Genomic DNA, 14,863 nt, shown 5'->3' on the forward strand with positions numbered 1-14,863 from the left:
GAAACACTGTCATACTAGACGTAGTGTTTCTTCTCATTTCATTTCACAAATGCTTTTGTTTATTGCATTCCCTGCGACTGGAACACTCCCCTCCACAATTCTCTATGCCTACAGTTCTATGCAATTTTCTTTCTAGAGGTGTTACAGCTCCCTAACATGACAGCGTATCTTTTGTTCTTTGCTCTTTATCAGGCTAGAATGCAAACTCCCTGAGGGTGGAAACTTGACTTTGTTCCCTTCAGAACCTGTGCTTCTTTGGGAGCATATGACTGTCAGACATTTGAAAGGAGGGAGGCTTCACAGAGCCCTTACGGAGCACGGGAAGACAGAGAGGTGCTCTCGTGGGGACAGAGAACCTTGTCTGCAGGTTGGTAGAGGGCAGTTAGCATTTGACATGATGCTTACTATAGAAAACTGTCAGCAGGAATCTAGTTAGACGATAGGGCTGTGCTGACCATGGTAGCAAAACACATAGCTTTTATGCAGTGCCCTAAGTAAATGAATATTAGATCTCTGCTGGACCATAGAAGAACACTACAAAGCTGTAAACACTGGTGTAAGATGGAGTCTTTCTTTAGGGATACAAAAGGTCACTCCACGTTGGGAAGCCAATCCTTGCACTCACGCATCGTGTTGGCAGTTACCCTTAGCAGCTGGGAGTGGGTCAACGTACGGATTTATCATTGAATCTTGTGCAGTCTCTGATGCTTCTGATCACCGAGACATCCTTCCTGTTTTGCTGGGCTTCATGAATCTGCTTCTTTGATGTTATTCGTGGACACTGTGACGTTGGGTTTCTGCTTACACCTTCTATAGCTCTGTCTGAAAGAGCTTTCTTGGCACATTTCTATCCAATATCCAAGTCAATGCCAAAAACAAATTCACCCTAGCAGCAGAACATTTCATGTTTTAAAAATGTCTCCCTCGTTTCTCTTTTAAATGACGTGAGACAATATGGCATCTTTGGAATAAAACAGGTCAAAGGACATCACGGGGAAACTGTCAGCTGTAGGATTGCTTTCAAGGCATATTGCTTAGGACTAAGGTCAGTTTGAACCAAAATTCCCTGCACAATTGCATCAGTGGGCTCACATCAAAGGCACAGTCTTAAACCATGAAGTGAGCAGCATTAGGAACTAAAAGCTTATGGGAACAAGGGATAATTTTACTCAAAGGAGCATGACAAAACCTGAGTAATCTCACCCTTTTCCCCCAAATAAAGCTATGATCCCTAACTTTGTGGAGTCCAGAACACCATGTGCTCCTGATCCTGACGGAGACTGAAAATCTAAGCAGTCCAGGAAAGCTTTGTTCTGGCTCAGACTTTGTGTCTTCTCTAGTTTCCTTCACTCTGATGGGCGCAAAAGATATTTTCTTGAGCAATCTGAGATGTTTGTGGAGAAAAATTCTGTTTCACATTTGGGTACTGCACGAAGGGCTTTTGAAACATGCGAGATAGACCACTGAGAATGAGACTGGATTCCAAGACATGCTTTGGATGGAATGTAAAGTGAAAGTGCTTTATCTTTGCAGTTTCACACAGAGGATGTCTGGCCTCCCTGCCCCATGTTCTGTGCTAACCTACCATTGAAAAGCAACTTTTCCTCTAAATTAGACTATTAGATCATGATTAATGGGTTTACTCCATGTGGTTCAGATGCCGCAACATCACTTTTCTTCAACACTGCATGATCCTTGGTGGTCTCTCTAAAGGTAGACATAAAAAGTCTCTGATACTGTGGCTTCTCTTGATGATGAAATCTCTGCTTTAGACCTTCCTGGTAATTTACACTTAGACATCTCCACCACTGCCAGGAAGTTCCTCTCGAAACGGCCCAGCTGGGATTTCTTAAAGCCAGATGAGAAGAGCCTGAGGACCTTTTTGTTGCTTTTCTCCCCCATTGCTTTTGGCCTTCTCCCCTCCTCATCCTCTTCTGCTCCACACCCTTTCAGCCCTACTCATTACTCCCAAATTTCATTGTTAAAGTTGTTGTCAAAAAGTACAGCAGAATGGTCTGAGTTTCACAAGCTTACTTGCATCTATAGTATTTAAAACTATTCATGCTGATAGAGGCACTAAATAGTTAGCTCTCTAAGCATATTCTTATTATGTGTACAGACCCAGTGACTAAATACAGATAGGAGATATTCTTATTGTGAGATTAATACCATAAAATGTTGATTATTCAAGTTTAAGGTTGGCTGGGGGAGTTATTTATTATTCTCAAAAGTGCTACACACACTTAGAGTGTTTATTCTGGACTTGTTTCTGCACATTCAAAGTGTCTGGTGCAGATGAAGAATAGGCAAGGAGAACCAAATGGGAAAACATCATGAAAAATCTTGAATCCAGGCACAAGTCATTGAAAAAAAAAATAATAAAGTTGGATAAAACAATTGTAACTGCAGGGTGAGGTAAAATGGCAGAATGCAAACAGGACCTGCTTTCAGCAATGGCGTATCTGGAGAAGCGGGAACAAGCTGCTGCTGATATCTTGATGTACAGATTTAGGGCCCAAAGATTTACTAATGTCTTCTACTAATCGCAGTGAGACCACTAACTCATCCTCAGGCACTCTCAGAGGAGGTGATGTTAGCTCCAAAGGGGACAAAAATGTTTACTTGTCCACCACGAAGGTTTTAAAAGTCTTACAGATATTAAAGTGGTTTCCACAATCCTATTGTATAATATTTAACTTCTCTTATTAAAGATAATTTAATTTTCCCTTAGTGTCACAACAGTGAAACAAAGGGTGAAAAACATCTCTGCTGCCGGATGGTAATGCTACTTTGTCACAATGGAAGAAAACTGGATTCAAGCCAAGAAAATAAAAATGATCTTGGTCTCACATTTTGATTAAAAAATCAAAATGGAGAAATAGCATATTTCCTATAGCATGCAAACAGATACTTACTGCTGTAATTGTATCAGGCATACTGGATTCAGCCTTATTTTCAATATCCATGTGTTTATCTTTGTACCGTTTCTGTGAATTCCACAAGAAGGTTTTCTGTCCAAGGCTCCTTCCATAGCAGAGCAGACTCTTGAGCTTAAAGCCCGCTGTTTTCCTAAAACAATAATTCTAGAAAAGGCAAGAATTGGGTCCATGTTTTTTTTTTCTTGATGCTAATAATGCTTTGGTGTCAAAGCGGTGATTCGGTACATTTGATTATTTTAAAATATTTAAGTGATAGGAGTGGACAGGCATCAGTGCTGTTTGGAGTAGCCACACCAATTGTTGCAGTGCCTGGGTTCAAGTCCCGGTTCTTTGTTCAGTTCCACTCCCTGCTGCTGCAGAACGCAGGGCAGGAGGAGAGAGGGCAGTGATGTTGGTTGTGGGTCCCCTGTTACCCCTAAAGAAGACCCAGATTGTAGTCCCAGCTCGTGGCTTTGGTCTATTGCAATCTTAGCTGTTGTGGACTTAGTGAGCTTGCAGATGGGAAATACAGTCTGTCTCTGCATTTCTCTGTTTTCCTTTCAAATAAAGTGAAATAAGGAACTTTTTAACACATTAGGACAATGAAAGAACTCTAGCGTTGGTCGGCTAGCATTAGGGTTCACAGGTGAATTTCACACAGTGCAAAATATTAGGAGACTTTGCATAACATTTGAAGCTGTGAGCTCACCCTAGTCCTTACCTGACTGGGAGTCTTTGTTTGTTTCATTTGTTTTGAGCGGAGAGGAGTGAGCCCTCCCAGTCTGCCTGGTCACTCCACATGTGCTCACAATGGTCGATTCTGGGATGTCCCCAAAGCCACAAGATGAGAGCTAAACCCAGCTCTCCTAATATGGATGCCAGGGAATGGGTTACTTGAGCCACCACCACTGCCTTCCATGGTCCGCACTGGTGGGAAGCAGAGGTCAGACAGCAAACTCAATTATTCTCGTGGAAGGCACAGGTATCTTAACTGCTTTAACCACCCAGGACAGTGCCTGCTCCCTGGTCTGGTTGTAACAGCAGTCCAGCTTCCAAGTGCTTCTCTGTTCAAGGTCAATGTAACATGGCAATTAACTGCAATTGTGTGGAAGTCATCTGGTAATAATAAAAAAAAAAAATGTAGGGATAAGAGAAAGAGAACTATTTCAACCACTTCCTCCCCAACCCCAACACACACACACACACACTGCTTGTACAGGTTAGATAGATATCGTTGTGCTTGCATGTGACTCACATTGGCCTCAGAGATTTAAATTTTTCCATTTTATCTTCTAGATCACTACAGATCTGAGGCAGCGTTGCACGGACAATCACACTGGGACGTCAGCCTCAGCCCCCATGGCTGCAGGCATCATTGCGCTAGCCCTGGAAGCCAAGTAAGCCTTGTTCTCTGTTTTCATTGGTCACAACCCCTGGGCTTCAGGCAGGTGCTTCCCTTCTCCTGAGTATGGTCCTTAGCATGACAACTTAGAGTAAAATTTCCCTACCCCACTTTTAAAACTTCAATGATTGGGGCTTTAAGAAAGCTCCCTTACATTAATAAAAAGAAAAGTGCTTTTGGATTTCATATACTTAAAATAAAAATCAAAGTGGGTAATTACTTTATTATGGAGTCATAAGATATGCATGCCAGTTGGCTCCAGCACTCGAGCCTTGGTGAGATTTTATTCTAGTCTGGAAATGATCCCACGTGTCCCAGGGTTGTCAGGTCTGCCCACTTGCAGTTCCTTTCTCTGCACCACAGCAAGGCAGCCCTGAACTTGACAATAGCACTATCGTACGTTGACTCTGCAGGGCAGGTATGTCAGTCACATGGCAGGAGCTCAGGAGTAAGTACAAGCCACTTACTTCTAATGCTGTTCAATTTGTTAAATTCTCCGTGTGAAAAATCACTCTTTTTGTAGTACCATCTCTCTCTCTCTTTTATTTTTCTCTGAAAATAAATAGGCTAACTTGTTATAACTTCTTCAACACTTACTGTAGACCTAACGTCTCCTATCCTCAGCTTCAAAATCCAAAATGCCCAGAAAATTGAAACTTCTTTTACCTGTGTGATACCCAAATGCATCTGAAAACAGCGCTCGCTCTTAACCGATGTGAGGATAGTCACAGTGGATGTCTATTACTTTTATGTTGAGAATTCCTAAGTTGCACTGCACAGATATTCATGTATTTGATTATGAGATATTAGCCCAGGCCCTGCTGGAGGATTGCTATAATATTTGTTATAATATTTGTTATGGACCCCATCTTTGAAAAACAAATCTTTTAAATTCCAAACACATCTGATCGGATGATTTCAGAAAAGACAATGAGAGCCCGTTCTCTGAGATTGTCCTGCAGGGAGGGAATATAGATGATGAAGGGACTTAAGTATTACACTTAGAATGGTGCTAGTTCATTCTCAAAGCTCATGGCCCTGTGTGTACAGCTGCTCTTCCATGAGACAGTCTGTATCAAGGCAACTAACCTGAACATAATGTGGGTAACATAAACCACCAAGTCATATAATGCTCTCAGTTCATGCAGGCAGTGGAACACAGACCCTGGAAATGACACCGTATCTTTGGATGGCCCTTGATCTAAAACTTGACAATCAGGGATATCTAAGCCCCCACGATCCTATGGATTCCCATGATTTTGATGAGGTTAGAAGTGAAACTGTTGTAATCTGTTGTGTTAAAAGTTTGGTTTGTCAAGAGACTAACCTTTATCCAGTAGATACTCATGTCCAATTTCTCATTGGAGTGCTCTGGCAGAATTTCAAGCAAAAGGTGTTTTCAATTTGATGAAATCTAACCAGGATTTCTGAAGAAAAAAATGTGGTTTTCAGTTTGAAACTTCAGGTTGTTTCTTTAAATGTTTTCCTGTCCAAAAAATATATTTTTTTAAAAAATCAGTAATTCATCCTATAAAGGCTGGAATGTAAACGGATACCGTAGTGTGATTGTCACACCGCAGACTGAGATGACACTCGGGGCTTTGAAATGTCACAGCACAGTTATCACTTCCGACAGCTGTTTTGTTAGCCGCTTCTAAAGCTGAAGTTCAAAACTCAAGAAGCGCTCTCAGTGACATTGGGTCCTTCTGAGGGTAGGGAATGTGGTGAAAGACTACAGCTTTTTTTCTCCCTTTTACACTTGTACTATTTTTTAAATATTATTTATTTATTTGCCAGTGCTGTGAAGAATGGAGGGAACTTTCCAAGTTTCTGGTTGCTTGCGAAATCCATTGTATTCTAAGACTTTCATGGTGTAGTTTAATCATGGGGCCGTATGGATGGTAAACAGATTAACTGCATCTTATATTTCCATTGACTCTTGGCATAGATCAACCTTTACCTAAAAGTGTAGCTGAAAATTGAAGGAATGAGGTTTAAGTACTAGAATATGGGACCAGGCGTTGGTGGTAAGATAGTATCAATAATCCATTGGCCCCAGCTAGCAGGAAAGATATCTAAGACTAGCTGTAAAGAGATGTATGTATGTATGTATGTGTGTATATGCACAGACCTGCAATTCTGGGTCACTTAGACAATTTCTACTGTTGTATACTATTGAAGCATAATGTTGTGAACAAGGCCAATTCTCAACAAACATTGCAGTAGTCATCTGGTCCATCAATTACAAGGGAACAGAATCCTATGGAGTGAATTGTGTTATGTATAGGATTTTTACCTTGCAGATCCTCTTGCTCTGTTGGTTAGTGACTTCTCACTGCTGTAACCCATCTCTCACTCTGCTGACTTATCATTCACCAGAACTGACTGGCCTCCCTTTGGCTAACTTAACGCAGCTGAGGGAAGTCCTTCTATCTTCTATGTTTTAGTGGAATGGATCCGTGTTGAGACACTGAAAGATCAAGGCGTGTAAAGAAGTGTTGAGGCAAAGGATGATTCACCCCATATGCTGTTGATTTTAAAAAGTCGTCTTTAACATTATTTTCCCATAAAATTAAACAGGTCATCTGCATTTCTTATAAACCTAAAATTTCATCTGCGTGCATTTTATGTGGTTCTGTTTGATCAGCTATGCTATGCCTTTTACCTTACCTGTCATTAAAATATGTCTTGCCTGAGTATAAATCTAGTGCAATAAAAACGCCCTAAATAAATGGGGTACAGTTATTGTTATAAAGTCATGCCTCACATAGTTGAGGCTTGCATTTTTATCAGGACAGTTCTGCAAAAAAAAAAAAAAAAGACTCACTAGGGGTCCTCCAATTTCTAGAACAGAGCATGATCAAGGAAGGCCACAGAGGAGTATTGGATGGACATGAACATTTCTAAATATTGGAATAAGCATGGTCATGACACCCTGTAAACCAGCCTTATCCTTTTGTTCTGTTTTCATGAAGAATTTTCCAGAAGGCCACATTCAGCTGTATGACTGGGAGTGGGAGTGAGGGGCAGGAACATGATTTGGTTATGAGTGTAACACGGCCCTGGCTTTTCAGGAGAGGTGTATTCATTTCAGTTGGCACTTAGCAAGCGCGTGCACAAACAGTAAGAAATGCAGGCCTGTGTGTCCCTGCCCCGGGCCTGTGCACGCAGCAGCAGGTACCACGCACGCCTGCCTGTCAGGCGTCTTGTGTATTGGGAGGCTATGTGGGCTTAGAATTTAGCTAAGATTTCTGGCACACACACAGTCTGAGGAGAGTGAGAGTTAAGCGAACATCAGAGAGAAGTGCAAAGGTTGGTGAGGTAAAAGCAGCATGAATTTCAACTTGAGGCCGAGTGGACAGAAAAGGGATATACCATCCTGGATAACTCCGTAGAGTGGAATAATTGTAACCAGACTCACAAAGCAGTTACCACGGGCCTTCTGCCAGCACCTAGCTTGAAAATAGCTTTGTTATGTCTACATACACACAGACAATACACTCTGTCCTCTAGCGCTTTTCAAGTTCAGATTATGTAGAAGCCAATTTTCTCCGGACTCAACTTTGTACCTTAACTAATGGTTTCAAATAGTACAGTCTCCAAAGATGTCCATCATAATGAAAACCTTGGTCAACAGGCCCATTCACCTTGTAATAGCTTGGGATTTAGCCAGTATTTTCTTTCTCCTTCCCTGGATAAGGAAACTAAGAAACAGATGGGATAGTTCAGTTGTTCAGACTGAACTGAGCACAGGAAAGTTCAGAGGAGAGATTTGCCTTCCTCCTTGTGCTTATTTTTTTAATCCTGCCCCACTGAAAGCCTACTCTTATTATGTAGTAATTAAGCTTTTTTTTTTTTATAGCATAGCTCTTAGTTCTTTTGCAGTTCCCAGAGGTTTTCCTCTTCTAGCATGTAAAATAACATTTTCATGTGTCAGATATTACAGATGTCTTATTGTAATATCTAAAGTTTGTGGGATCAAGTTGTGTAAACCATTTGAAACGCATTCAGAAGTTCATGAGCAATTAGGGTAGCCTAGGCAGGGCAATGGAAGTGTGGATAGGGAAAAAGGCAGGTAAGTTGGACACACATTCTGCGGGTATAGACAAGGGAATAAATCAGATGTGTGCCTTGAAGAAAAGAAGAAAGTCGGAGTTGGCGGTTTCGTTCAGTTTCTTACTGACCCTCAGAGGAATTCTAGAAATTCGTCATGTATAGATGCCTTTCATTTTTCCCTTGGGATTCTGAGAATTAGCACAAGCATGAAAGTCTTTGGAGGCAAGAACATCCCTGGGTCTGGCTACACATCTTGCGGCTGGATCTGTAACGAGTCTTCCCTGCAGTGATTGATGGTGCAGTGGTTCACCAGCTTTCCCAGTGACACCTGATGCTTCTGGAAGTACTTATCACTAAGACTCAAAATTAACATTGTAGAAAGTGAAAGGAGGTCAAGAAGGAAGGTGGGAGCCTCTGAGTTTTAAGCCGTTGTGTACAGCAAATTAATTCTCTTTAGTTTCCTGATGATTCCTTAGAAAAAATCTGCTGATATAATAGCAAGTTTACAAGAAATATATAAAATTTCATATTTAGATGTAACCCCAAGGGTCTGTAGATTTTACTCATTACATGAACATTTTGACCCTGGTTGTACATAAGGTAATATCCTGTATACTATCAAATGTTTTTCTTCCCAAGAAAAACAGAAAATGACTTATGACCCAGGTCCATTGATTTATACTTCATAGCCTACCATTTAATCTCTTTAATCAAAGCATAATAAAAGACATTCTCCATGATGACCCTTTCCATAGCCTCATCAGCTTTTCTGTGCTTCTAAAAGAAGATTCTATTAAAATCTAACTAAACTTCAAGTCTGTTTAAACCAACTTGGCCTGTACCTGACCTGTACTTACATTGTCCTGACCTATAATTTTTTTTTTACTTCCAGAACATTTCTGTCATGTAAAAGTTAAAACTTTTGGGTTGCTGTTTTTTTCTGTCTTCTCTGGACAACATAATTGCTGATCCTAGTGATAGGAGGATCTGTTTTTTTTATATTATGATAATTTTTAATTAGACTAAAAAATCAATCCATCTATTTTGCCATTAGTAAGAAAATAAGAACACTCTAAGTTTAAAATCATATTATTTTAATGACATGTATGACTTGCTATTCATGCTGAGACAGTGAATTATGGCATCGGATATGTTGAAATCTCCAAGCAATACATTCCTAGTGAAATAAACTATAATACCTGGAATAGAACATGCAACACAAATCAAACGACAGTGCATGTTTCAAAGATTGCAATAGTTCTTCTTTATTAGATTTGTCTTCATCTATTTGTGGTGATGCTGAATCTGATTAAGAAACCACACATGAGGTCAAGTTTTGTGGTGAGTATATACATCTTGTCCCCATATGGGATCCCGGCGTATTAAAGGCGAGGACTTTAACTACTATGCTATCATGCTAGGCCCGGTATTCTATTTTTAAAAGAAATATTATTTACTTGAAATGCAGAGGGACAAAGGAAGGATCCACTGGTTCACTTTCCAGATCTGGGCCAATTCAAAATAGGAGCCAGAAACTCCATCGCTGGCTGCAGATGGATACAGGGACACAAGTACTTGGGCTATCCTCCTTTATCTTGCTATTCAGATTAACAAGAAGCTAGCTGGGTCTTGATATGCAATGCCCACATTGCAAGCTTAAAAGGCTGTGCCACATTCCTATCCCCACCTTCCTATTTTAAGAAGTGCAACACAACAGAGTGGTTAGTTATGAAAGGGAACAATCAACCAAAAGGTCATGAATTTTGAGAAAGAAGGTACAACTTGCAGCAAGGGAGATTGAGGGGCAGCTTGCAGAATAAGTAAGATTACAAATATCCTTCAAAGACCTTTCTCAACAGTGAGTGAATAATATATGCTGAAAACGAGAGCTTTGCTATGGTTATTTAAAGGCATGAATGAGTATTAGTTTAGAAACCTGTAGTTAATGGGGTTAGGACATCAACAAGTTCAGTTTTAATGTTGCTTGATATGCTCCAGAAATATTTATTGAACAAGCACCTTGCTACTGCAACTGTGTTATTTGGAAAACAGCCACTTTTTCATAACTTTAAAACAGCAATGCATCTTACGAGTCAGAGTTGCATTTAGTCTTGAGGTAATTTGGCATGTAGTGAATAACACTGTGCTAAGATCTTGAGCACAAAGGCGCTACAAAAATTTCATGGAAAATGGAATTGAAAGACAATATGACTTTTCTATGACATATTTGAGGCTCTCCTTGTGTACCCTGAAGAGCTAGGCATGCATGATGTGTGCCCAGTGAATCCGGTTTCCCTAGAGACCACCTGCCACATAAGGGAAAAAGGAAAAAAATAAAGCATGGTATTTTGATAGTGGGGAAAAAGTAAGAGAATGAACCATGGCCAAGAAAAAGAGACAATTAAGCAAGCAATGAAATGATGGCATATTTTCTTTTGCTGGAATCATAAAAGTGATCCAGCTTTTTCTTTGCCTGTAAGAGTTGTTGTTTGTGGATTCACTGTGTTTCACCGTTTCCATCCAACCTTGTTCATAATCATGACCAGGCCTTTGTGGGCAAAATAAACAAGATTAATTATGTAGTCCTACAGTAAATTTAGAGACAGGTGGGAAACTGCAGCGTTTCAATGATTGAAATTGTTCACCTGGTCATCCACAAGATGGAAAGTCTTTTTTTCAGATCTTTGGTGGAAATTCTACTTTATCTGAAACGTTCAACACACAACCAGGGAATGTTGGGATGATGGGAGAGAATTTGAATGAAATTCAGGATAGGGATATGTAGGCTCTTAATGCCTCTTAGAGGAATGTGCTTGGAGTCCTTTACAAAGGACTTGAAAGAGTGTTGTAGAGAGCTTCCTGGACAGAGTGTGATAAGGGAGTGAGGATATTAGTCATGCTGGATTCTTATTCACTGCTCTGAGTTAGGTGCTGTTAGAATTGACATCTAATATCCTTATTTTCCTGTAACAGATGTATTCAATTTTATCATTTTCATTGGGCTGAAACTCTCTGTTGCAAAGGATCTCATACCTGGAAAATAAAATAATTGTTACCAGTTTGGGGTTTTTTTTAAAATTTTTTTAATAAAATCGTAACATTGGAAGTTTGCCCAGAGTCCATCTGTTCTGTGTAGGAACTGTTCGGTGAGAGTGGTCAAGGGTCCTCAGGCAAAGGAGAATAAAAATGGCAATGGAATGGATTGCTTTTCACTTAAAGCAGTGTTAGGAGTGCTTTCCGTTTATTTTGAAACTGTCTACGCGTTTGGCATAGATTTTTTTTTTTCCTTTCTCACTTCTGGTAAATGATCTTGTCATTATTTGGTAACATTGAAACTGGCCTATCACCTTGTTTTTCTGTCATGTGAAAGATGACATGCCAGTCTTAAGAATCTAGCAGATGGATTTCCATCCTGGTTGTACTAGCAACCATCCTGTTCATTCTATTTGCCATTCACAGATAGAAGCAAATAAATACACGCTTTACAGTGACACATGCTGGGAAAAGCAATTCCATGACCACCAGTATTATTATGAGTACATCCATTTTTTAAAGCTTAGATTATTATTACCAAAATAATATACTATCTTTGTAAAAAAATATTATAAATCATACATATGTGTATACTGAAAGTTTCCCTACGTAGTCAATTTCATCAGCCATTTGATTGCTTAAATCCTTGTTAGTTTCAGTCCCAATAGATATGAACGTATTTGTTGTGAAATATTTCATGCTTTTATAACCTTTTATCTGCATCTTGTCTTCACTTCCAAGTCTGTTGTTCCCCTTAGTACTTTTCTACTTTTAAAGCAAATAATGCTTTAACTTGCAGTCAACCAAGATTAGGTTGAAGCACATTTCAGGGCTTCGAGCTGTGATTTCCATTGAAATGAGAATTGATACTGAGAAATTATAAGTTATAGAAATCAATTCACTTTGAATTTCAAAGGTGTGTTTTAAAGTCACACTTCATTCATATTTATACTAGTTTGCGTGAGCTATCCTATGCTGTCCTATTGTTACTGTTTTACTGTTTCTGTATAAATCATCAAATCCTAGTTCTTGCAAAGATATGGTTAGCTTGTCATTTATTTTCAAGTTTTCTTTAACAGAAAAAGATTTTGTTATGATTATTCTTAAATCAGTATTTAGGCAAATATGTGTCCTTTATGAATTCTTCAAGTAGATAATAGTATCTGATCTTTTGATTTATTTCTGAGAATCTTAAGTATGCTAGAGACTGTTAGGAAGGTTTTCCTCTAAAAGAATCTGAAAAATCTTGAACTGGTTCCTGAACCACAAATGGAAAGTCCTCAGCCTGGAGAGACCATCACCATCTTTTAGTCACAACTTAGATTCTCACCTAGCATTTTCTCACTTCCTCTTTCACCATCACTGTTTAACAGATTAGAATTGACTAGCATGATGGTAAACAGAGAGTCAGGCTGCCTCAGGTTAATTCGACTTCAAAATCGGCCTTGATTTCTGCCAACACTTGGGTATCAAGTATCGCAAAATCACGACATGACTTGCATTTGTCTGGAGACCTTGGGCCCACTTGAAAGGTACTTCACTTATTTTTTTTTTAATTCATATTGGTGCAGCTTATTAAATATGCAAGTGTACCTTTCACTATACTTTTGTTTGGCCGTCATTACTTTCTAATGAGGTTTTCACTTCCTCTTTGATACGATAACAATAAGAAAAATGCTTTTAAGTATGTAATAATCTCTGTCACTTTTGCCGCTTATTATGGACTTATTTTCCCCCACTGCCCTGTGGCAAAATCATGTTAGACAGGCAATACCAGTGGTTTTGGATTACCGTTTTTCTTTAGAACAGCTGTTGAATTTCTTTTGGCCTAATGTCTTTAATTTTTCTTTCGAAACTCTAAGTTAGTTGCATATTTATCCTTAAAAAAGATCATTTGAAAGATGCATATTTCAACACTATTAGGTTATATATTTTATATACACAAAAATCTTTCCCCTCAAGTAAATGGATTAAATGAACAGAATACTACTGTGGCAGTCCACATTTATTTTTTTCTTAATGTCTTTGATTCACATCTTTTAATGCACAAATCTCATACTGTTTCATGTAACTTCCTTGATCTCCTACGTATATTTTACATTTAGATTAAAGTTGAACTGTGTATATTTTGGGTACACATGGGGTGGGGTTCCATCAGCACCCACAAGGCATCAAGGAAACAGTGGGCTCAATCATTGTGGACCCCTACAGCAGGACCAATGCTGGCATTCTGAAGGTGGATGTGCTTCAGTTCTATCATCTCACCTTTGTCTTATCTTTCTTCTAAATAATTCTTACATTTGTACCCTATGTTATTCTGCCGTATCAATGTGTCGCCCCTGTGTTCAGACTTTTCCTAACTTTTCTCTGCAGTCTTTCTTGCACTCTCCAGCCTGCTTGCTGACTTCTCTTTCTCCTTTTGCATTTCTTTTTCCTTTTTTTTTGTATCCCACCCCCCCTTTTTTTTTTTTACTTAACTATTGTTAATGAGAACTTGGCTTCAGAGGGGATGTGGTGTTTTCTGGCTTCCAACTGACCTACTGAGATGATGGACAAAACTCCTGGTGCATTCCTCTCAAATCCTTTGAAAGTGAGTGTGTTGGGATAGGAGAGCATAATTCCCACCTTTTCTATACTGTGTAGAAGTAGCAAATCCCTTCAAGATTTGCTGGCTAATTCTTCCTTTCCTGGGACAGTGGTGGCAACCTGGGTTCAGTACTTAGCTCGAGAGGTTGCCTGGACAGATGTGAACTCTTGCTGCTCATGTGAACCCGGATAAGTCATTACGCTCTCTGCGCTTTGGAGTCCTTAGTTCTTAAATGAAAGCAATGACAGTACGTATTTCACAGAATGGTCATAGGGAATAAAGCAAATGATGACTCTACAGTGGTTGCCACAGTGTGCCTGGCCCACAGGGAGGCTTCAGTACCTACTAGTCACTGCTCATTCTCTTAGAGATCATCTTGTAGGAAATGTGTGCAGTGACAGGAAAGAGTGGCTCATACAGCAAGACATACACCAGTTGACAGCTAAGAAGTTGATTAAGAAGCTAAAAGCTACAAGTCCAAAGTTGATGTTATCTTCTTGAACTTTTATCAATGACTCTTATGGCTCTAGCTATCACATCTGTATTTCAGTGGGGAAGGAGAGGTGTGGACGACTGAAAGAAAAAATATAGAGCATTAGAGATACATATAGAGGGTCAGACACGATGGCTGAGTTCTTAAATCCTTGCATTGTATGCACCGGGATCCCCTATGAGTGCCAGTTCATCTCGGCTGCTCCACTTACCATCCAGCTCCCCGTTTGTGGGCTGGGAAAGAAGTAGAGAATGGCTCAAAACTTTAGGACCCTGCACCCACGTGGTAGAATGAGAAGAAATTCTTGGCTCTTGGCATCAGATCAGCTCAGCTCTGGCCATTGCAGCCACTTGGGGAGTGAACCAGCAGATGGA

The 14,863-nt window shown here is 39.7% G+C and overlaps 1 protein-coding gene across 2 annotated transcripts in view; it reads left to right on the forward strand.

Moving 5' to 3' along the window:
- PCSK5 (proprotein convertase subtilisin/kexin type 5) overlaps window positions 1-14,863 on the forward strand; it is a 288,359-nt gene that overhangs the window by 131,554 nt on the left and 141,942 nt on the right. For both annotated transcript variants that reach the window (XM_040988776.1, XM_040988775.1), the window contains exon 9: window positions 4,215-4,315. In XM_040988776.1, the coding sequence (XP_040844710.1) occupies window positions 4,215-4,315 (101 nt within the window). The remainder of the gene's footprint in view (window positions 1-4,214; window positions 4,316-14,863) is intronic.

This window comes from Ochotona curzoniae, unplaced genomic scaffold, assembly GCF_017591425.1.
Source record: "Ochotona curzoniae isolate NIBS_2020 unplaced genomic scaffold, NIBS_Ocur_1.0 contig_50, whole genome shotgun sequence".
NCBI lineage: Eukaryota > Metazoa > Chordata > Mammalia > Lagomorpha > Ochotonidae > Ochotona > Ochotona curzoniae.